Source organism: Ambystoma mexicanum, chromosome 3q, assembly GCF_040938575.1.
Source record: "Ambystoma mexicanum isolate Mex_15411 chromosome 3q, UKY_AmexF1_1, whole genome shotgun sequence".
Taxonomy (NCBI): domain Eukaryota; kingdom Metazoa; phylum Chordata; class Amphibia; order Caudata; family Ambystomatidae; genus Ambystoma; species Ambystoma mexicanum.
Window position 1 is genome coordinate 591,297,894 of NC_090926.1, and position 22,700 is coordinate 591,320,593.

The 22,700-nt window shown below is 47.4% G+C and overlaps 1 protein-coding gene across 9 annotated transcripts in view; it reads left to right on the forward strand.

Moving 5' to 3' along the window:
* Nucleotides 1-22,700, forward strand: part of EP300 (E1A binding protein p300) — a 744,806-nt gene that overhangs the window by 200,184 nt on the left and 521,922 nt on the right. For all 9 annotated transcript variants that reach the window (XM_069654423.1, XM_069654428.1, XM_069654427.1 and 6 more), the window contains exons 5-6: nt 4,321-4,434; nt 4,734-4,970. In XM_069654423.1, coding sequence (XP_069510524.1) covers nt 4,321-4,434; nt 4,734-4,970 — 351 coding nt within the window. The remainder of the gene's footprint in view (nt 1-4,320; nt 4,435-4,733; nt 4,971-22,700) is intronic.

Here is a 22,700-nt window from a genome sequence, read left to right on the forward strand (position 1 = left end):
AGGGTCTAGACTCTTAGAGACCGGGATGGAGATGGCCTCAATGATGAAGGCTTTGTTGTAAGGTCTGAGCTTGTAGAGGGAGGTGAGAGCCAATCAGTAGGATTTCTCTCATTTCATCATTGAGGCAAAGGTGATGAGAAGCCATCCAGGCCTGGATGATGTGATAGATTGAGTGAAGGTTGAGAGAGTCAGTGTAGTTTCCTGTCGGAGGGAGCAGGATCTGTGTATCATCCGCATAGTTTGTGTAGGCAATACCTTTTCCTTCATTATAGGGGAGTATTGTTTCCTTCTCCAGCAAGGTTCCCTCCTGCATTCATTGTAGATTACACTTCACTGTAGCACCACTCTGATTGCAGGTAGGAACTGAATGCCCCCTGAATATCCAATGTTGGTCAAATCCATTTGTAAGTGAAGCCTGACCTTTTGAGGCTGAACGGGGCATACATGTCCGAAATCAAGAATGGCAAAAGAAATCTATGGAAACAAATGGCAACAATTCATGCAAGGAACTCCACAAAATCCTATGGTAATTAAAGTCCCCTGTCAAACCCCACCTATCATGCAAGCATTCTGAGACAGACTATCCAACCACTCTCCTAACATTGCGCTTTTAAGACATCACACCATCACCTCAAAACTAGCTCTGATCACCCCCTGTCCCCTCAACCTCCTGCCCTCCATCAAACCCAACCCTTCCCCTCCTTACCAGCCTGCTCTTAGTTTACACCCATCTCCCAGAATGAGTTCTACAACCTACTAGCACTTAGCTGACCCTCTGGCTTTTCTGGAGACCCATGCTCACCCTCCCTTCATAAAGACCCTTACCACCTGTGCAGGCAGTTTCCCCCCTCTTCATCAATAACATCCCCCTCATCTGGCATCTTCCCAGAGGCCTTCAAAACCGGTCACCTTTCTTTTCCTCCCCCGTGCCCTATCACAAAATGGGTGTCCCACAATGAGCCTGCCTTACCCCTCCTTCACATCTACCGAAGCCCACTGCCAGCTCTCATCCGCTCTAATTTTTAAAAATAACAAGACTCTGGCCTCCCTCCAGAACCTCTTCCCTTGGCCTATGGATGACGACCAACCGCCATGTCTTAAACCTAGGCAAATCGGTCATACTTTTATGCACCAAAACCTCTCTCGTTCCTCAACTGATAACCTGGCCACAAGCCCTGGGAGCCCCACCAACTGCATCCACCTGTGTTAAAACCTTGGATGCACCATGGTTGCAGACCTATCTCTCTCTCTCTCCAAACACCTCCATATCCAAAACTTGCCCTGTACCCTTATGCCTACTAAAGTACTAAAATACCTGTACCTGGATGACTGGCAGATATGTGACCGCTCGCGGGAGCTGGCCGATGGATGGGCACACACCTCCACACCCACCCACACACACATGTCCGGCTATTGACAGATCTGGGATTCTGTCACCTGTCTGAAGTCCTGCTTAACACCATGGCAGAACGCGCTGTTCCTAAATGTGAGACTCCTTACGGTGTCTTTCCTGGGGTCATCCTCGGAGGGTAGGCTAGCAGCCATTGAAGGAAAGGTGCAACAGCTGTCGTCGACAGAGGGCCGCGCTGCGGGCCATCAAGTTGTTAATGGGCATGTCGTCCTGCATCTACATCATACTTCTCTGCATGTTGCAGATGCGACCCTACAGGAATTCCTGGACGCCTGCTGGCTTCAGGTGTCAAAGCTGCTGGAGAAGGATCTGCATATCAACTTCCTGGAGCTGGTGGGGAGGGAGTGGGGGGCGGTAGTGTTCTGGGCCCCTATATCGTTGCTACCGTCGCTGAAGGGCAAGGTGGCGAGGATCTTCACAGACAACACCACCATGTTCTACATCAGGAAGCAGGGGGGGGGGCTTCTATCGCCGGCCCTCCAAGGAAGCACAGGAATTAAGGCACTGGGCTTTAGGACAGGGGATGTTCCTCATCCCTCTCCACCTGGCAGGAGTGAACACCATTGCAGACTCCCTCAGCAAGGAACTGCGCTTCTGCCACGAGTGGGAGCTTCATCAGGATCAGGTGAATCACCTGTTAGTCAAATGCGGCAGACCCCAGATCAATCTGTTTGACGGTGGCCAACTCCAAATGCCAGACGTTTGCCAGCAGATTCCAACAGCCAAGCCTGGGGGACTCGTTCTCCTTCTCATTGGAAGGGCTCTCTATACATGTTTCCTCTCCTGCTACAAGTCATCAACACACTGTTCATGCAAGATGATACTCATCGCCCCAGCGTGGCCGAGGCAGATGTGGTATCTGGACATTCTCAGCATGTCTGCGTCGTTTCCAGTCAAAGTTGCTGGTGGTTCCGGATCTTCTCGCCAGAGAGGGAGGTGCAATCCTTCACGACCCGGTATTGCTGAACCTGAGGGCTTGGCTCCTGAAGCCTTAGAGTTTGGAGGTTGTTGACAGCAGACTTCAGGGAAGTTTTCGCCAAGGCCAGTGCGTTGTTGACTTGACTGATATGGCCATAAGTGGAAGAGTTTTGCTACATGGTGCCGGTTGTAGAAGATTATCCCTTTTGAGGGTCACAGCCCCACAGATCCTTCCATACTTGCTATCCCTGGCAAATGGCTGGGCTGGCGCATTCCTCCATCCTCCATCGTGCATATGGTAGCTATCTCCTGCTACACCAGGTCCCCAGGGTCCCCAGGAAGATCTTTGCTTTGGTCCCACCGACTCATCAATGAGTTTCTCAAAGGACTTTTCCGATCTTTCCCACCGGTGAAGGCTCGTACCCCGGCGTGGGAACTAAATGTGGTTCTGACTAGGCTCATGGGAGGGGGGGGGCGGAGGGTGCGGCCCTTCGAGTCTATGCTCAGGCCCCACTCACGTTTCTTTTGTAGAAGACTGCTTTCCTTGTGGCAATAATCTCCGCCAGACGTTTGAGATCCAGGCCCTATCCTGCAAGAAACTGTACCTGACTTTCCATGAATCTAGGGAGATGCTGCACACACCCCTCTTTAATGCTGAAGGTTCTGTCGGAATTCCACCTCAAGACTTTGGTGTTCTGTTTTCTTCTCGAAACCTTTGTTGCTGGCAGAAAGGGCACTATCTGTACGTTGCTCGTGACCTCAAGTTCTACATGACGCGCACCGAGTTGTCGGAAGACTTCACATCTATTTGTGAATTTTGGTCCGGTGATTCCCATTTCAAGGTGGCTCACCGGCTGCATCAGGTTTTGTCATCAGTTGGTGAACCGACTGCTGCCTGGCCTTCTGAGAGTCCACTCCACCAGAGCGATCGCTGGGTCGTTGGCGTTCCTGTCTGGTGTGCCCCTGATGGACATCTGCAGGGCTGCTACATGGAGGTCCACACAGCTTCATAAAGTTCTACTGCGTTGACAAGGATTCCAGGGAGGATCTGAGAGCGGGCACACTAGTGACCTCCCCCAGCACCCTGCCTCATGCCTGTCCTTGGGTTGCTTACAGGAGCCCGCCCAGCCCACCAAACTCCTTATCTTCCCACCAGAAGCGCATTGAGACTATAATAATGGTAGTATACGCTATACAAATGACATCTACAATATAAGAAATAAAAGAAAGGACTCTACCTGTTTCATGAGCAATACTGTGGGTCTGCAGCAGGTGCTTTTCATAGGCAGTCATGGTCCATATTTTGTCGGCAAACTTCGATTCCAGTGACACACTGGTGCAGTTGGATACCAATATATCCTTGGGACGAGCAATGGATTGAGTGATTTTCCAGATCAATGGTCTGTGTCATTGAAGCTGAAAGATGAAGTAATCGCAGTAGGCAGAAATTCTGCAAGGCAGGGTTCCCCCATTGACCTCAGGCACAGAATCCAGTCCCTGAGGCTGTGGTTGGTTTGAGGCGACCCAATTAAGATTGATAGAAAAAAGCATGCAAAGTCGCATAAGATGAGGGAGATGAAACTAGGCCACCTGCCTGATAAACTGCGATAAAATAAAAATGGGTCCGTTTGGCACTGAGGTTGAGTCCTGGCAGCAGATGTCTTCTGGATCTAGTGATGCAGGCACGGTCCATAGCTTCAGAGATGAGGCCCTCAAGCAGGAGTGGTGATCCAGTTCCTATGTTACTCCCAATGGCTGCAACATGTTTCAGGTTCTGAAAATAAGGAAACCATGTGCAAAAACGTTTTGAAGAATGTTTGCAAAATACATGCCTTTGGCTATTTAAAGATTACATGATGGATAATAAACCATGTTTACACGTGAGCGACTTGGTATGTTAATGTCTGAAGATGGATAACTGCGATTTTTCATTTTTGTGGTAATCGATGTTTGTTGAAACTCATTTTGATCTCAAATATTTTCCATTGCAGTGGCACACTGTGCCTCATCTCGGCAGATCATCTCCCACTGGAAGAACTGCACTAGAAATGACTGTCCCGTGTGCCTGCCGCTGAAGAACGCTGGTGACAAGCGCAATCAGCAATGTAAGATGATGGCTCGAGTTAATTGGGTGTTGTGGGCATCAGTACTGCTATGACGGGTGAAGGTGTCTGTTGTGCCATCATGGTAGACCACAAGACAAACCCTGACTTTTGGGGAAACTTTTCTTTCTGGGCCAGCATAGTTCCAGACTCCAGGATGACCGAGTCTTTATTTGAATCTGAGTTACCTGCATGTGCCACTCAAGAATACATTTAGTCTGAATGGGGAAACATTTTGCTCAAACCTTGTGTTGGAAGGGTTCTCATGGACTTTGGTTGTGCTTTTCTTCTCTCCTTTACAGCGTTACTAGTGGGAGCAGCGGTTGGACTGGGCAGTGCCAGCTCGGTGGGCGTGGGGCCCCCCAACAACCAGAATATAAACACCACTAGCCAGATCGACCCCAGTTCCATTGAGAGAGCCTATGCAGCACTTGGGCTCACCTACCATGGGAGCCAGATGCAGACGCAACCCCAGGCTCAGGTGAAAGGGCAGCCACCTGGACTGTCACCCCAGGGGATGCGCTCCATGAACTCCATGGGTAAGTCAGATATAATGTCTTGCTCAACATGCACCTAGTGTACCTTTGCTTTCTTGTCTATGGATTTTTCTTATTGCGGTCCACACCACCTATGCCAATGTTATCTCTGACTGCAGTTCAGTTGTCCATACATGCCCCTTTTGCATTCATCTTTGCCGTTATTTAGCCCTTTCTTTGGTACAATTCTCCCTTTGTACTTCTAATGGGCTGAGCATAATTCTCCTCTCTCCAGCGCTTGTATGTTATCGCTATATGTGATGAGTTTGAACTCTCCTTTAAAGGAGGAACCCAAAAGAGAAGCACACTACTCTTGTAAAAAGTAAAGACCTTGGTGTGATGCTGCAAATGCATCGGAGGGACAGGGCTTTTTCGTGTATGTTCTGTTATTTTCTGCCCAGGAGTCCATGTGGGACTCCTGTCAGTGCAGCTCTTCCTCTTTTTGGTTTGATGAACAGACTTTTGGGGTACCCTTATGGCACCCATGGGTGGGGGTACAACCCTGTACCCCTAGTGTATGTTTTTGGGCACCTTTTTGTGGCCCACAGAGCAGGGTACGGGCTAGTGGCAGCTCCATGCTGAATTGACAGGTGCCCTGCGCATCCTCCATCAGTGGATTCCTGATGGGAAACAAGATGGCCCCGTGGCCTTGTGCTTTCTATCACCTGTTATCTTACTTTTCCCGAAGTCCTGGGAAGCCCTGACTGTCCCTTCACCCTGACTGGGTGTTGCGTGGAAGTTCCATATATGGTGTTGTGAGGAAGTCCAGGCCAGACTGGCTGGAGCTTTCCCAATGACTGTATGTTGTGGGTACGCTCGTGGGATGGGACCTGGGTGAGTGGAGTGTGACGAATACACCTTCCATTTTAAGGGTGTCTAGTATCTGGTGGTTGACACAATGACTGAGATAGCCTTCGGCGAAACTGGTATGAATGCACTGTGTAGTGCTGAATGTCAGAGTGCTTGTCCGAATCAACATTCTGTGTTGAGTCTCTGGATGGAGAAGAATGGCCTGAATGAACTTTAAAGCCCACTGGAAGAACTGTTGCTGCTGTCCTTCGCTAATCTGAAAGCTGCTGGTCCAAGGGAGGACCTGGTTAGGAGACCCCTTCCCGAGCTACGAGGGACCATCATGCACCAGCTGATCTTTGCCAAAGCTCCCTGGCCGTCAGACCCTTGAAAGGCTGCCGACCGGAGACTGGGACCGCCAGGAATCGCAAAGAAAAGCGCCTGGACATTGAAGTCCATCACCGTTGACAACTGCCGCAGTGCTCCTTTGCCTACGAACATTGAAACAAGGACTCCCTTGCTCATCCTTGTTGACAGCTTTCGTTCTGCTGGAGAAAGTGAAGGCTGCCGACGACCGAGGAGAATCCACAGGTGGGTTTCCCGGCACCCGAAAACTGCAGAGACGCTGATGACTCCACGCCCTTGCTTGACCAAAGTTCTTCATTGACTCCTTGCAGCAACGAACACTCATCGTTTAGGTGCCCCGCACGTCTCGGCTTGCTGGACGTTTTCGACCGATCACCAACGAGCACTGCAAAAACTGAAGCTGCTGCCGCAACAATAGGTTTCACCCTTTTTCCTCATGGGATTTCGATACATCTTTATTTACAGGTTGCCCAGGTGGATCCTCATACAGAACTGCCCCTGCTGGTAGGGGCTCAGTATTCTGCCCATTGTTCTAACCAACTGCTTTCCACCTATGTCTATTGTTGGTTCCTTTATTATTTGATTTGTGACATTTAAACTAAGTACAGTTGATGCACTTTAATGAAATCTGATTGTAATTGTGGTAGCAGGTAGAACTGTGTATGTTTGCCATTGTAGATCAACTGTGCACAAAGTGAGTTATTGTGATTGTGTATATTACCTTGAACCTTAATTATGTTGTGTTGACATTCCTTGGTGTGTGCTTGGGGAATACACTGTATTTGAGGAGAGGGAGAGATCTAGTGGAAGCTGCACAGTATTAGTTGTTTTCGAAACTCCAAAGGGAATGTCGACAGGGTGTGCCAGTAATGCTATCCCTAGTGACGTCCACTTATCGAGGTCCCTCATATATTTTTCCCCGCCATACTAGACAGACGCGTATAGAAGAGTTCCTTTCGGAGATAAGCCATTGAATTTGTATAATTATGATAGAAAGAAAAATGATCCTTTCTTTGACTGGCGTAACGCTACGCCGAGGAAAGGGAGAGAATACTTCCGTCGGAGACCATCGTGATGGACCATACGGCCTTGGAAGGCTGCCCGGGCCTTGGCCCAGACAGCAGGCAGAGAGGGGAGGCCATTGTTGGGAGGCCATTTTAGAATGCATATTCTCCCCTTCCTACACTGTTTGCCCAGCTGTCATCCCCTTTAACCAGAATTATGGAAAACACGAGTGTTTTCCATAAGTGCAACCGTAAATTCCCCTGGGTGGACAAACATTTAGTTTGCAACTTGTGTCTCCCGAGAGACCACGTCGAAACGTCTTGTCGAGTGTGCAGGCTCTTCAAGCCTAAAACGGTGAAGGACCGGTCCACTAAGTGCTGGGCCCACTACGCCAGGCAGATCGAGGCCATGGAGGTAGGAGTCTTCAGCGATGGCAGCGACACTGCACTTTCGGACGGCGAGGGCACCAGTAGCTTCAGCTACCCAAGTGCATGCCCCCGACCCCGTAGGACAGGCCGGCGGCCATGTTGTGGGGACTACACCCGGCGGTGGAAGCGCTTCAAAAGCACACACCACAAAACACATTGGCCCCAGTCGACATTCGATAGATGAGTCGAATACTCGACAACATTCGACACCCCGTGAACTGTCCACAGAGTCCCGGTCCTCTGGACGATCTTGTTAAGAACGCCACACGACAGGGCTCAGGTATTGAAAGACAGCAAGGGTGTTGCATGAAAAACGCCTTCCCCTTTGCCCCCCACACTCTTACGTTCGTTCTTCATCTAGTAAAACGTCAGGCCTCAAAATGTCAGTTACACACGCCTCTGTGCCCCAGGGTGGGGGGAAAACCTGATAAGAAATCCTCTAAAAACCCCCATAGGGACATGAGTCCTACTAGGGACAGGCCTTCACAAAAGGGAATCTTATCCAACCTATAGAGAAACCTTAAGACTCTAGGCCAAAGCTTATACCTCCTACTAATGAAGACATGGGTATTCCGACACTGTATTCCCAAGTTCAAAGGAATGGTTTTCGCAGGATATCGACAGTTGTGCGAAGAATGACCTTTATGGGGATTACTTGAAAAAAATCCAGATTACCATTAAGCTTTCAGACCAACCGTCCCACCGCAGCCCCTTCTGGCTCTCAACCTCCTACCAAGAGGGCTCGTTCTGATGTCCCAACACAGGGCAGAATTATAGATCTATATGACCCTGAAAAAGATCCAGGCGACCAGGATGATCTTTCATTTGTGGAAACATCTGACCCTCAATTTATGAGGACACAGGCAAACTTTATTATGGAGAGGACCTGTACCATTAGGGGAACATGTACTCCTTAGATTCCCTTTTTATTCAGGACCCTCCAGTGGTAGATTCCCCTGTATACCATCAACCCCTTCTCAATGAAGTCTTAACCAAAGTGGCAGAACATTTCCACATTGACACAAACGAGGTACAGGAAGACTGACTTCTCTGAACAATTGTTGAGAGACAGTAGGGTAGTTGATCCCACTGCTAAAATCTGTGCAACGCAGAATCCAACCACCTTTGGAGGCACCGAATCTCACACAAGCTGTTAACCCGCGTGTGGAAAAACTGTGCCTGTACCCTCAGACCCCCTATACATAAGAGGCCAGTTAAAACCAGACTCTTTGTTGGTTACCACCACACGACAGAGCAGGCACACCCCTTGCTTGCTCCGTGGCTCCTCTGGATAAGGAGAGCAAGAAGATATATGTAATGGGCAGAAAAGTAGCCTCTTCTGCAGCCTACCAGACAAGAATTGTGAATAATGCTACACTTTTAGCAAGTTACAACTGCCATAAGTTGGAGGTGGTTTCCCGCGTTAATCTCATCCGTACCTGAGCCACTTAAATCTCAATTAGCCGAGGTGGCAGCAGACTGAAAAGCTGTCTGCCCGTCTCCCCAAGTGAAATTTTGACGTGCCTGACAATGCAGGGAGAGTTATAGCAGAGGGTACTATTATAAAGAGGCACGCATGGCTTCGCCAATCTGGCTTCAGGCCAGAAACACAGGCCACCTTAATATGCTAGTGGAACCTGATGTGCTCTTCGGCAAGGCTGTAGAAGACGCCCTTAAGACAACAAAGGATGAATACAACACTCTTAAGTCTTTAGGTCAGCTCACGAACAAGCCCACGGGGCAAAGAGGTAACGGCTTTTTTTGCCGCTTTCGGGGCCAAAATTCTCAGAGGGGGAATCGGGATACAACCAAGGCCAAGGTTCCTATGGCAACAACCAAGGACAAACCTTTCAGGGCAATCCACGAGGACAACGTAGAGGTCGTGGTAATCTGGGCAGGGGCCCAGCTCGAGGTGGCACCCCACCTCAGAGCAAGTGACATTCCGCTCCAGGTACCCTCCCATGCATCTCCAGTGGGAGGACGCATTTCCAACTTCACCCACGCTTGGGATGGTATCACCTCAGACAGATGGGTGCTGTCCACAGTAGCAGGAGCTACTGCATTGAAGAAGTTCTATGTCCTCGCGATCACCCCCGATACAAAAGGCACAGTCAGAAGAACATCAGCGGATCCTTCTAGAAGAAATAACAGTGCTTCTATTATAGAACGCCATAGAAGTGGTCCCAGCCAACCAGGTAAACAGGGGTATTTATTCAACTTACTTCCTTGTGCCCAAAAAAGATCTAACCATGCTCCCAGTATTAGATTTGAGGCCTGCAAACAAGTATGTCTAGCCACAAAGGTTTTGCATGACTACGCTACAAGAGGTAATCCCGCTTCTAAAAAAAAAAAATTACATGGCAACACTGCATATGAAAGATGCACAGAAGATTCTTGCGTTTCAAGATGGCGAACCTGGTTACAGACTGGGCAGCCCATCGCCATTGTGGGGCACCTCACAGGGACAGTCCTTTTTCCAATTTTCAAAGCTGCTCCAAAAAGTCCAGCAGCAGTGGTAGAGCCTCCTCAGCCAGAGGCTCCACTCTGCCCAAACAATGACACCCCGCTCCAGGTCCCCTCCCATGCCACTCCAGTTAGAGTTTGCATCTGTCAATTCACCAACGCCTGGGAGGGTATAACGTCAGATAAGTGTTTTAGCCACCGTGGCAAGCGGATATTGTATAGAATTTATTCAAAGGCCATCCAACCACCCGCCAAAACACAGAAAAATTACTCGAAAGGTGCATGTTACTGGAGGAAGTTAAAGCCCTGCTGGAAAACGACACCATAGATATCGTACCAGCAAACCAGGATAAACAAGGGTATTTATTAAATGTACTTCCTTGTGCCAAAGAAAGACCTAACAATGTGCCCGGTACTAGACCTGCGCCCAGCACACACCTATGTCAAGCCTCAAATTTTGCATGACAACGCACAGGGGATTATTCCTTTCTTAAAACGGGGGATTACATGGCCACATGGGACATGAAAGATGCATGCTTTCATATTTCAATGTTCCGAGCGCATAGGAAGTATCTGTGCTTCCAGATAGCAGGAGAACACTACCAGTTCAAGGTGCTCCCTTTCATCATATCCTCGGCCCCAGGGGTATTCACAAAATAATAGAAGTGACACATCTACACAAAGTTGATCCCAGTGTACCCTTATTTGGACTGGCTAATAATGGGGGTGTCGACTCAAATTTGCAAACACAAACCCAAAGAACAATCAACCTTCTGTTCCTATTGGGATTCTCCATCAGCGAGGAAAAAATAAATCAAGTCTCGTACCCAGTCAAACAAAACAATTTGTGGGAGCAATCGTAAAAACAGAGGAACGGCTAGTATTCCCGTCAAACAAGAGTTCAGAACATGCTGTTGCAAATACCTCGCTATCTAGCCGGTTGCCAGATAAAAGCAATGCGCCTGCTGGGAATGATGGCATTGTGCATTTACCTAGTTCCACATGCGCGGCTGCGCATGCTCCCAATGCAGGAGTGGTTAGCAAAACAATGGTCTCAGGCAAGCGGTCAGTGGGACAAGCTAGTGGCTTCTCTAACCTTAGTACAGGGTCTTCGCTGGTGGTCCAGGGACAACCTGCTAAAAGGAAAACCCTTTCACAATACACCAGTTCAAGATGTACTAACTACAGATGCCTAACTCTACAGACGGGGAGCCCATTACCTTCACTACATAGCTCACGGCCTGTGAAAACACACCACAGCCCAAAACCACATCAACCTACTTTCTGGCAGTTCTCAAGGCTCTGCAGGCTTTTCAGCAGCATCTAGTAGGCCAGGCAGTGTAAGTGCCCACAGACCCATTGTTAGGTAGAATTCTCAGACATTTGCTAATTCCCTGCTACCTTGGAGCACCCCAGCTCTTTTGCTGGACTTGGACTTTGTTTTTATCCAGAAGAGAGTGACCTTTTTCCCCACGCATGCATTTTTCTTTGATTTGAACTGTTTTTTAGTTTTGATGTCCGACAAACTCCATAGACAGAAGCGTTTTACATTGTGATGCACAGCACCCCCACTGCAATGGCATAGAGAAATCCTTTGAATTTCTGCTAAGGTTTACTGGCTTATTAAGGCTTATTATTTTGTTATATATATAAATCCTTGAAATATGGTAAAACGAGGAGAGAGGCGCACTCCAGTTCCCTGCACAACCTTCTCAGCCACTGGTGTTCTCAGACGACCGGTTTCTGTGCTCTTGCACGTCATCAGGGAGGCAGTCTTAACTTGCAGCTCACAGCAAAGTGCAGGTGATGATAATCAATGATTTCTGCTGCAAGGGCTTCTGGTAGATGTAGTCATCAGGTTATCAAGGAAAAAGCTCACGCCCAATCCCACAATGGAGAAGGGGGTGCAGGGGGGAGAGTAGCCTGCAGTGAGGCACTCCAAAGCAGGGCATATATCACCCTGGTGCAGCACCCTATCAGGTCTTGAAGATTCCACCCTTCAAAATCCTGGAAATATGGTAAAACGAGAAGAATATATAAAAAATATTACTTGCTTATTAAGCTATCCAGCTTGGAGCAGGCACCTTTAAACAGGTGGCTCTCAGACCACCAGATTTTTCTTCCAGCATCCATGTTCCAAACCTATGTCTGCCTTGATAAAGACTTCGGTCGAAACACACGTCCGCTCCTTGTTTCACCCAGAAGGCTACCATTGCCAGTATTTATCATGTTATTTAGTACATAATAAATATGTACAGAAACAACCCTTGACTGATGTGCCTACATTCCTCAACCACGCACAACTAGTGCTCAGATAACCGCACAGGAAGTGCACATCCACAAACTGCCAGCCCCAATTAGTAAAAAGGTTTGTCACCCCCCCCCCCCCCCTATACCCCCCGTACACAAACTTCTGAGAACCCTTGAGTTTGGTTCTATGACAAACCGTGTGCCAGGCAACATCCATTTTCTGGACTAAAACAGTGCGCAGGGGACCGCTAATTCCCAACCCAAACTCTATCCCTTCTGAAAACATGACTTAACTTACCATTTATAACATTCTAGACCCAGCACACACTATCTTACAATAGGGTGCTGGAGGGGTTACTTAGTATCCCCTTGGTCTAGTTTCTCATCTAACATTTGTTACCCTTTCTACAATTAATGGCTGGTGGCAGTGGTTTACTTTTAACTACCATTGGGAGTTTTTACCGCAGGCTGCATTCCCAGCTGCAGTAAAGCACCCATGGGTGCCCACTTTGTCGAAATGGCCCCAGTCGTCTTTTTTCACCATTTCTTGCTGGAAAGGTCCTTTTTGAGATTTACTCCAGTATGTCTGGCAGGGGCAGGAAGTGAGGGACGGTTGGTTTGCCCGATGAAGCCCTGCTGCCGTGCTGAAGCTCTGAATTCACCTCGACTAAAGAAGCCCTGCGAGGACTAGTTTTATCCTTGGGTTGCTGGCACCACTCAACTGTGGACTCGTTTGGACATACTCTCGGAGCTGGCTGTACTTCTGCTGCTGCTGCAGAAACCGAAGTGCCAGGTAGTGGACCACCAAATGGAGTGCATCACTTTTAAAACAGACCCAAGCTGCTGGAAGATCCTCTGGACTGCTAGTCTAGTAAGCAGGACTGACCAAGCCTGAACCACCTAACAGAGTGCTTGAACCCGAGATGCAAGGAAAGTCCAGAGTGATATCCGTGAGACTGCATTGGTGCTAATTGCTGATACGTGAGGAGCTGAAACCGTGACTTGCTGCTGAATAGAAGTTGGTCCTTTTCTACCGCTGACAGTTGCAGGAGCCCCAAGAAGTCCTCCCTCTTGTCCCCATGACTGAGGCCCAGGAATGGGATCTACAGGGCACACAGGAACCGAAGCAAGCTGGAACCATTTCTTCTAACCAAAGGTACTGTGCAGTCTGAAAACTTACCTCTTGTCTTGTAGCTTTACTTGATCTCACTTGGGACTTACCTTGGTTTCTGCTTGCATCTTCTACCTCTCACAAGCGTCCCAGCTTGTGACCCTACATCGATTCTATTTTTTTATTGTAAAAAAACTATTTTTACAAAAGACTTGAAGGGAAGGAAGAGAAGAGAAAATAGCTCAAAATGAAGAAAGTAGAGAACTTCTGACGGTCACTCCTCCCGCAAAAAGAGCTCGAAGATTCTGGGTAGCCAAATTGTTCATGTAGCTTCTCGTTGAATCTCCAGGAGCCCTCCAGTTTCCTCATCTACACCAAGTTGACCAAAGAAACCCACCACGGCAATAACCCAGCTGGTCTTTTCCCCTTCAGTAGGCGCGCCCACCAGTCATCCTCGCTGTAAACATGGGGGTCCTTGAAGAAGTGGCCTAGCCAGATATATCTAATCTTCTCAAAGCCCACACATTCAAGTAGTAAGTGCCTTCTTGTCTCCACGTGGGTGGAGGCAGTACAGAATCTGCATTTGTTTGATACGGCTTTCCCCTCTTATAGCCAAGATTTAATTTGTGTTTACCAGATTCAGTCTGATACGCAAGAAGGCTCGACGAGTTCGCTGTTCAGGGCATTTTACTAAATAGGGTATCACCTCCTTTTAGTTTTTTGCGATTCCGTGGGAGATCTTCAAGCAGTTTGTACTAGTTTGCTAGATCACCTGTCTCAATCCAGTCCATTTCCAATAGCTTTACATTTGTCTTTGTAGGATTAGATAAATTCCTCCTCCGTACTTCCAATCTTTTCAAGCAACAGACGGTTTCAGGACCTCCATGTAAGTAACATCCCATTTTGTTCTTTCCATTTCTTTTTTAATGATTTTCAGAATGAGTTTTGCAAATGGATCAATTACCTTTCTGAATAACATCATGGAGTTTTGTTCCATGAGAACTTTCATTGAATTTAGGCTTAATTCTCTCCTTATTGCAACCATGGGAGTAGATTTTGGCAAGTTTAAAACGTTCCGCCAAAAATGGCCTTAAATCTTTGACCATAGATTTGATGGTAGTGCAGGCATTGCTTCAACACCGTAAATTACTGTTGGGAGGACTTTAGCCTTGTAGAAATTCACAATGGAGAGAAGTGAAAAATGGCCGAACCTTTGACTATTTTCGACTGGCTGATCAAGGGTTTGAGTTAGTCATACAGATGTTCCTGCATCGAGAATTCAAACCTGCTATTTATTCAGTATAATTCCTAAATATTTAAAGTTTGTTACTTTCTCCAGGCATGTTCAATCTGCAAATAGCTTGATGTTATTTTTAGGGTTTCCTCCTTTTTCAAATGACATTGCTGTTTTTGATTTGTTTAGTTCTAATTTGTTCTTTTCCAAGTAGGTGAGTAAATTGTCTAACTGCCTCTGCAGGCCCACTTGCGTCTGATCTATTAAGATAATGTCTTCTGCGTAGATTACTCTTGAAATTTTCTTGTTTCCTAACGATGGAGGAAAAGTTCTGATCGAGCTCTGGGTGTCCATGAAATCCGATGTATATAGAGTGCAGGTGCCAGGGGGAAACCCTGTTTTACCCCCGGGTGGTGGGAATTTCTCTTGATGGGTCTCCCGATCTGTTAAGTCTGACTCTTATTGAAGTTTGGGAGTACAGTGCTTTTATTGGCCCCAAGTTTGCATTTGGGCAAGGTCGATTTTCCAGCTTTTTCCAGAGAATTTTCCCACTCTAACTGGTCAAAGGCCTGTACCAAGTCGATGAATATTAAGTACAGCCGCGGATTACCTTTTTACTTTTGCTTTCAACGTGCTCAATAACAGGATATTAACCGATGTGCCCAGACCTCTGATGAAGCCTGTTTGTAATGGGTCAGAATTTTCTATTTTGTTTATCCCACCCTTGTAGGTTTTCCAAAGCTATTGAAGCAAAGATTTTTCCTATCGTATCGAGCAAAGCGATATGTCGATACTGGCGTGGGTCCTCTTTATTTCCTGTTTTAAAGATTGGCACAATATGTGCTTTTCTCCAAGATGATGGAATGTCTCTGGCCTTTACTGCTCCCTTTAAAATTGTACTGATAAAAGGTGCCCAGAATTCCGGATTCCGTTTCAGTTTGAGGTTCGGGATCCCATCTGGGCCTGTGGCCCAGGGGGGGGGTTGTTCAAATTTTTGATTTTTACCTAGATTTCCTCTGTAGCACACGTGATCATCCATTTTCCTTCCCTTTTTGCGTTAGTGTTGGCAAGGGTGAGTTCTGATTTATACAATTCCTTGTAATGGGAAACACACCTTTCCTCTGCAACACTGTTTTGCAACTACTCACTGGTTTCTCCTCCGGTTGTTTGTATGAATGTCCAGAAATCTCTAGATTTTTTTCTGCTCAGGAGCGGAGCATAGCTTCGGAATCCTTTTCATATAATATATGCTTATGGTTTCTCTCCGATGCTCTCTAACTTCGCTGTTCCTGCTTCAAGATCGTTGTATCACTTCCCTTTTTAGCTTGCCTCTTAAGCTTTCTCAGTTTTAACCTTTCTGCCACTAATGAGGCGTTGTACACATGTGGTTTCGGTTTTTGGAACCCTGTTCTTTTTTTTTTTTAGGTTTAAAAAATTCTAGCAGAGGCTGGGAATCCAGCTCTGTTTGTTGGTTTGGACCCCTTGCCAGCTGGATCAGTTATTTCTGTTAGCATTTTAATAGCTTTTTCATTTAGGCGCAGTCGATTGTTCCCATTTGAAGCTCCAAGGCTGTCATTTTTTTCTAGGGGTCTCTGGGCGGATTTCCACATTAACAGCATGTTAGGATAGCTGTTTAGCGTTCTTACCACTTCAAACTTGTCAATTAATAGCAGTAGTTCCCTTGAGACAAATGTGTTTATCACCATCCCTCGACCGTTACTTTCCGAAGTCAGCACTATAAGGCCTGTTTTATGTCTCGTACTGTGGAGGTTGTGAAGATCATACGCCTCCATTACTCGGGTCCATTTCTTTCCTCTTTTGAACGATGGTAAGATTTTGAGCCTTGATTCAATCTGCTGATCCTTTTCTTCGCAGAGTGCGTTCAGATCACCGGTAATTATATTGTGTTCGATCTTTTGAGTTTATTTTTTCAAAGATGTTTTCCATTGATTGAATGTAGGCATCGTCCTTTATTCTACTTTTTCTACAAAGACTTCTAAATCCTTGTGCAAGACTTTTACTTACATGCAAGAAGTACTTCAGCTCACCTAGACTTTTGCCCAATTGAAATTGGCTGGCCTGGCTCCCTGAATTGACTTCGCTACTCTGCGTGTTTGACTTTCCCTCCAGGAAAGGGTTAACTTGCTTTGCATTGGGGGGGTTCAAAAGTACTTACCTACTTCAGAATATTTGTGTGGTCTCTTTTTTTATTCTGAAATCTTTGACATTATTGGCTGATTTAAAGAAACTAAGTGTTTTTTTGCAGTGTATTATTGTTACTATATTTCCCCTTTTGAAGGCTTATTCAAACTGACTGTTAAAGTTTTGATTAAACAATTAATGTATTTAAGTGTTTGTCACTGAATCTCTAACTCCCCTACTGCTCACATTGACCCATCTTGAGATAAGCCGGGCTGCTCAGCCACACTAGCAACCTGTGTAGTACAGACATATACCAAAGGTTGGGTGCCTATTGCCAGGAGGTCCAGGTTATTGTAGTGCACCCAAAGGGTACTGCTCCAAATATTGCCTAACAGCTCTAGTAAGAGTGGAGTAGACCAAGAAGGAATGAGAAGTAAGACTGTAACAGTGGGATTTGTTGCTGTTAAGTCAAGTTTCACATATTGCTGTTTTACCTCGATTTCTGGAGCCCCACTCCCCCCAACCACCTTTTACTTTTGTTTCAGCCTTCTATCCTGACTTTCTGCCAGTGAAGTGCAGCCTTCAGCTGCGCTCCACGGGGCTTTTGTTCATCCTGGGGAAACTGACTTGTACTTCTGCCAGTCAGTACTGGGAATTGTTTCCCTTAGTCTTATGACGTTGCAACTGTATTTCAGTGCGCACTGGGGTCCTTGCGTTTTCGGACCCTAGACAGCCCTTAAGGATTTTTGGGTAACTGGACAATGTGCCTAGGAGTAGTATCGTGGCAGCAGAAGCTTTTTGTGTATTTTTTATGCACTTTTACGATAAGTGCAGGCTTGTCATTCGTCCTAGGCAAGTTGGTGCCCGAAGGCAAGTGCAGGGGGAGGGTGGATGCTGCAGGTGATTGGACGTACGGCCATGACCCAGAAGGGCACAGGCCACCAATCAGTTACTGTTGGTGTTTAGCATGCGAGGGAGGGAAGGAAAAGAGTAATGTCTTGAGGTGCTTGTGGAACTTTAGTTCCGGCTCAAGGCAGAGGGAAAGGGAAATTGTTCCAGAGGGAGACAGCTGAGGAAAGAACGGTCACCCTTTCTCTGCTTAGAGAAGCACTTGACGAGCAGAATTTGGGCCGGAGGATGGGAGTAATCCGGAAGGAGAATATTTGGTGAGAGCAAGTTGCAGATAGTGTGGTCTCAGGACCCAGACAACCTTATGGATGATGCAGAGGGATTTACATTTGATCCTTGCAGCAACAGAGAGCCAGTGGAGAGATGGGGTGGAGAGATGCAGTTCATGGGCTTGAGGCCAAGAATAAGTCTTGAAGCCCTATTCTGGATTAACTGGAGGGGGCAGAGAGAAGGTAAATTAAGGAAGAGGCTGTTACAGTAGTCCAGCTTGGAGAGTACCAGCGCTCTGGAGACATTAAGCTTCTGGGGAAAGGCTAGCAAAGGAATTTTGGTTCTGAGGAGGTGAGTTTGGAAATGGGCCTTCTTGGCAAGGTCCAAGATGAGAGAGAGGAGTCGAAGATGACCAGGTTTCTGGTTTCAGAGGGAGGGGCCATGCCCATTCAGGGTGGCCAGAGTGAAGGGAGACAGGTGGGAGCAGGAGTCCCAATGGGAAGAATCAGCCTTGCTGGCATTGAGACAGGTCATTGGAGGTGCACCAGGATTGGATGGCGGACAGGCAATCAGGAATGACAGTGGGAAGAGATGCAGAGTGTAGTCTGAAGAGTTGGGTGCCTTCTGCATAACACTGGAAGTGCAGGGAGAAAGTGGAGATTGGGTGAGGAATATGGGATAGATAGATGTTGAAGAGCCAGATGCACCAAGAGGACGAGAATCCTGCCAACAATTTCCCATCTAGTGCCACCATTAATGGGCGAGGAGAGAGTGGAGATCAGATGTTGAGGTAGAGGTCTGGAGGGGACAGTAAAGAGGTTGTCTGTGGTGATTGTCTGGAAGTAACGCTGACATAGGTGTCTTGCGATGGCTAAGCCAGGATAAAATGAAAGGAGATCTTAAGCTTTTTTATTACAGATATTGTGAGGGAGGATAGGTAACAGTATAGCAGTTTTCTGGCATGGATTCACATGCTCGTGAATATTCCCAGTCAGGCCGGGAATATTCTGTAAGAAAAAAGAGCATTATTGCTTTAAAAGCTTGAATACTGCCTTTTGTCTTGTTATCCAATAACTGTAGGCTGGATCATACTTCACCCATCCATTGATGGGCTCCCCGAGTCCAGCCCCAAGTGATGATCTTCAGATTTTTACTGCATGTTTCGTGCAGGGAGTCCTTGAGGTTTGCTCAGCTTTTTTTTGTAATATTTTTTTTCTATGAGAAATATTAATTATTCAGTTCCAGTAACGGGGCTCCATTGCCAGTGAAGTTCGACGTCTCCACATCGTGTTAACTCTGGGAGGCCTAGTGAGGCCTACTTTGTGCCTTGCCATGTTGGAAGAAGGCAGGAGAAGTCGGTTCAGGCTCTGCTCCCAGTGTGGCTTGGACATCTACGTGGAGGAGTGTTAGGCAAGATTGTGTGCAGTACCCTTTGGGAGACGACAGCACCTTGTCCTTCTGGCAATGGGTAACCCAACCTTTGGTAGCCCAACCTGTGTGGTACAAGTCTGTACTACACCGGTTGGTAGTGTGGCTGAGCAGTCAGGCTCATCTCAAGAGGGGTCAATGTGAGCAGTAGGGTTTTTACACAGATTCACAGTGACAATTACTCACTCTTGCACTCAAGGTTTCTTGATTAAAACATTTTTAATTTAGTCAGTTGAATAAGTCCCCTTCAGAAGGGAGCAATATATAAGTAAAACAAAAATACACTTTGAAATACACATTCTTTCTCTAAAGCAGCAAGTACCCATTTGGGATGGTATGCAGATGGTTCCTACACCCTGAGGTATGGTATGATATTATTTATAACGTGCTTAATACCCAGAGGATTCTAAGCGCGGACCCGGGGATCGAACCTGTATCACTCAGTCATCTTGCTTCCAAGGCGAGCATGTCACTGAGCTATCCTCTCGGGACCCCGTGACTTAAATAACTGGGGCACTGTGGACATTAATATATCACTGGTACATTTAGAGCAATACTGAGTTTGGTGTCAAAAGGGTTTGGGAATCAAACAAAGGTTAAACAAATATTCTGAAGTAGGCAAGTACTTTTTTAACCCCCAATTCAAAGTAAATGAACCCTTTCCTAGTGGAAAGGTAAAGCACAAATTCACAGGTAAGAAAAGTATGTCCGGGAGCCATTTCAGCCAAAGTTAATTAAGCAAAAGTTTAGGTGAGCTGAAGCACTTCTTGCAGCCAAGTAATTGTCTTGCGCAATGTTTTCAAGTCTTTGTAGAAAAAAATAGGATCACTGTAGGGCTGGGAGGCTTGAGGGGCAAAGCTGCAAGCAACTCTGCAAAAGCAACCAAGACAAGCCTCAACTGAGAACAAGCAAGGCTACACAACAAGAGTTAAGGCCCCTTAGTTTTACAGTACCTTTGGTTAGAAGAAATCGGTTCCAGCTGGCTTTTGCGCCTGTGTAGTTCTGCAGATGTTGTTCCTGGGCCTCAGTCTTGGGGACAAGAGGCAGGACGTCTGGGGACTCATGCACTACAAATTGAAGGAAAGCGGCAGCAATGGGCAAACTTCAAATCGGGCAACACCGTGGTTCTCGGATACGGTCCACTTTGGACTTTCCTCGCATCTTGGGTCCAGCACTCTGTTGAGGTGGCTCAGGCTTGGTCAGTCCTGCTTCCTGGAAGTCCGGAGGATCTTCCTGGAGCGCGGGTCTGACTTAGACACTCACTCGATTCTGGTGTTCCTCTCCCTGGCACTTCGGTTCCTGCAGCAGCAATGGAAGTACAGCCAGCTCCGAGAGGATGTCCACATGAGCTCGTCGTGGGTTTGATTTAGTCCTACCAACCCATTGGGAGATGTCCTTTGCAGGTCTTCTCTAGTCGAGGCGAATTCAGAGCTTCAAAGCAGCAGGGCTTCACTGGGCAAACCAACAGTCCAGGAGTTGCAGCAAGCGTCTCTTCCAAGTTCTTCTTTGTATTCCTTGGTCCAGTGGTCGACTGCCTTCCAAGCAAAAACTCTCGCCTTTTGTGCAGGTTTCTCGCATTCATTTGCAGCCTAGCTTTCAATCACAAAGCAGGGTGACTGTCCTCTGAGGACAGCCCTCCAGCCAATCGCCCTTGGGTACTTTCCTGTAACCAAGGAGACTGAGCACCGGGAGTTTCGGGGCACCTCCTCGCTTCCTGCCCTGCTAAATATGCTGGAGCCAGAAGCGGGCTTCACTAGTGAATCCCGCCAAAGGCAAAACAAAGGGACCAAACCTGGTTTGGCGCACAGAGTAAATCTCAAGGACCTTTCGAACAAGAAGCGGCAGAAAAAGACCAGGGCCATTTTGATAAAATGGACACATATGGGTTGCAATTGCAGCCTACGGTAAAAACACACAATGGTAGTCAAAAATAAACTGCCACCTGCCATTATTTGTAAAAAGGGTAACATAAAAATGTTACATGAGAAGCTAGACAAAGTGGCTAATAAGTGACCCCTCCAGCACCCTGTGGTAAGTATGTGCTGGCTCTAGCAAGCACCAAGGGTATTCACGAAATGCTTGGTCCCGGTAGCGACACATCCAAGTATCAAGGGCATACCCATTTACCCTTACTTAGATGCCTGGCTTATCCGGTCACGTTCTCAGAGCCCAACACAACCCACAGGAAGTTTATTAACAGCTTGGATTCTCTATCAATTATCTGAAATCCTGCATAACGCCACCAAAGGACATTCTGTTTCTATGGTCCCGGCTCGACATAGTGGCATCTCTAGCTTTTCTCTCGGTGGGCCGAGGGCCGGTCATCCTTTTGAAGGTGCCTTGCCTATCCACCATCGGTTCAGCAACCATCCTCCCTGCTGAGCATGTCATCCTGCATACATCCTGCATACATCTGATCCCATCCTGCAGGCTGCAAATGAACATGTGGCACCAATCCACGAGCGGAATTCGGGCAATCCAACCAATGGTGGGAAGTAAGTTTGCACCTAGCTCGGGGGTCCACATTCCAGATCTCTCAGTTCAGGCAACAGTCGCCACAGATGCCTCGTTAGACGGCTTGGGGTCGGGGGGAGGGGGGGAGAAGTCGGGGTCCCACGCCAGAGGTCTTTGGCTGGTGGAGAAGAATCTGCACTTTCACTCTGGCAGCCTGAGGTCAGAGGTCACAGGCCCTAGCCTTCAAGACCTCTGTGAGGCCATCCCTTGGCTGCATCCTTAATTTATTATTTGAATCCAAAAGCCATCTGTGCTCTGTGTGCCTGCCCATACCTCCTAAAACGTCCTTGTTGCTGTCTATTCCCTCCTGCATCCATCCCGCCCACTTCCCCTCATTAGCTGCTACTGCGGCAACCGGTAGACCTCAGTGATTGGAGAAGCCATCCCACTCTAGACAACCACCCATGGCAGCATCTGCCAGTACAGCCCCTGCAGTGAAGGACCCCCAGGCAAAGGACAGCAGCTCCTGAAAAAGTAACTCCAAATCGTTTTTGCCCTGGGAGTCTATGGAGCCGCAGCCGCCAACCAGCAGCGTCCGAGCGAGCTTGTAGGAGACATACACCGGATCTCCTGTGACATGTAGAATCCCATCGCAACCCATTTTAAGACCCCCTTCTGAGTCACTGCTGTTAGTCCAAACTCTAAACACATAATGCCTAAGTAATTGACCCAGCAACTTATCCTGCATCTAATTTACCCAACACTCCTAGCATTATTGCATATTGCTGCATTTATTGTTGTCCCCCTGTTAGGCATTCTCCCTCTTTCCAGGTGGCCCAATTCTAGGCGCTGATGATTCATCTGGGTAATTGCAAACTGTACTCCTACATCTACTGTTGTGTCATCTTAAAGAACCCCCCCCCCCGCTCTCTCCGAGTCTCCCA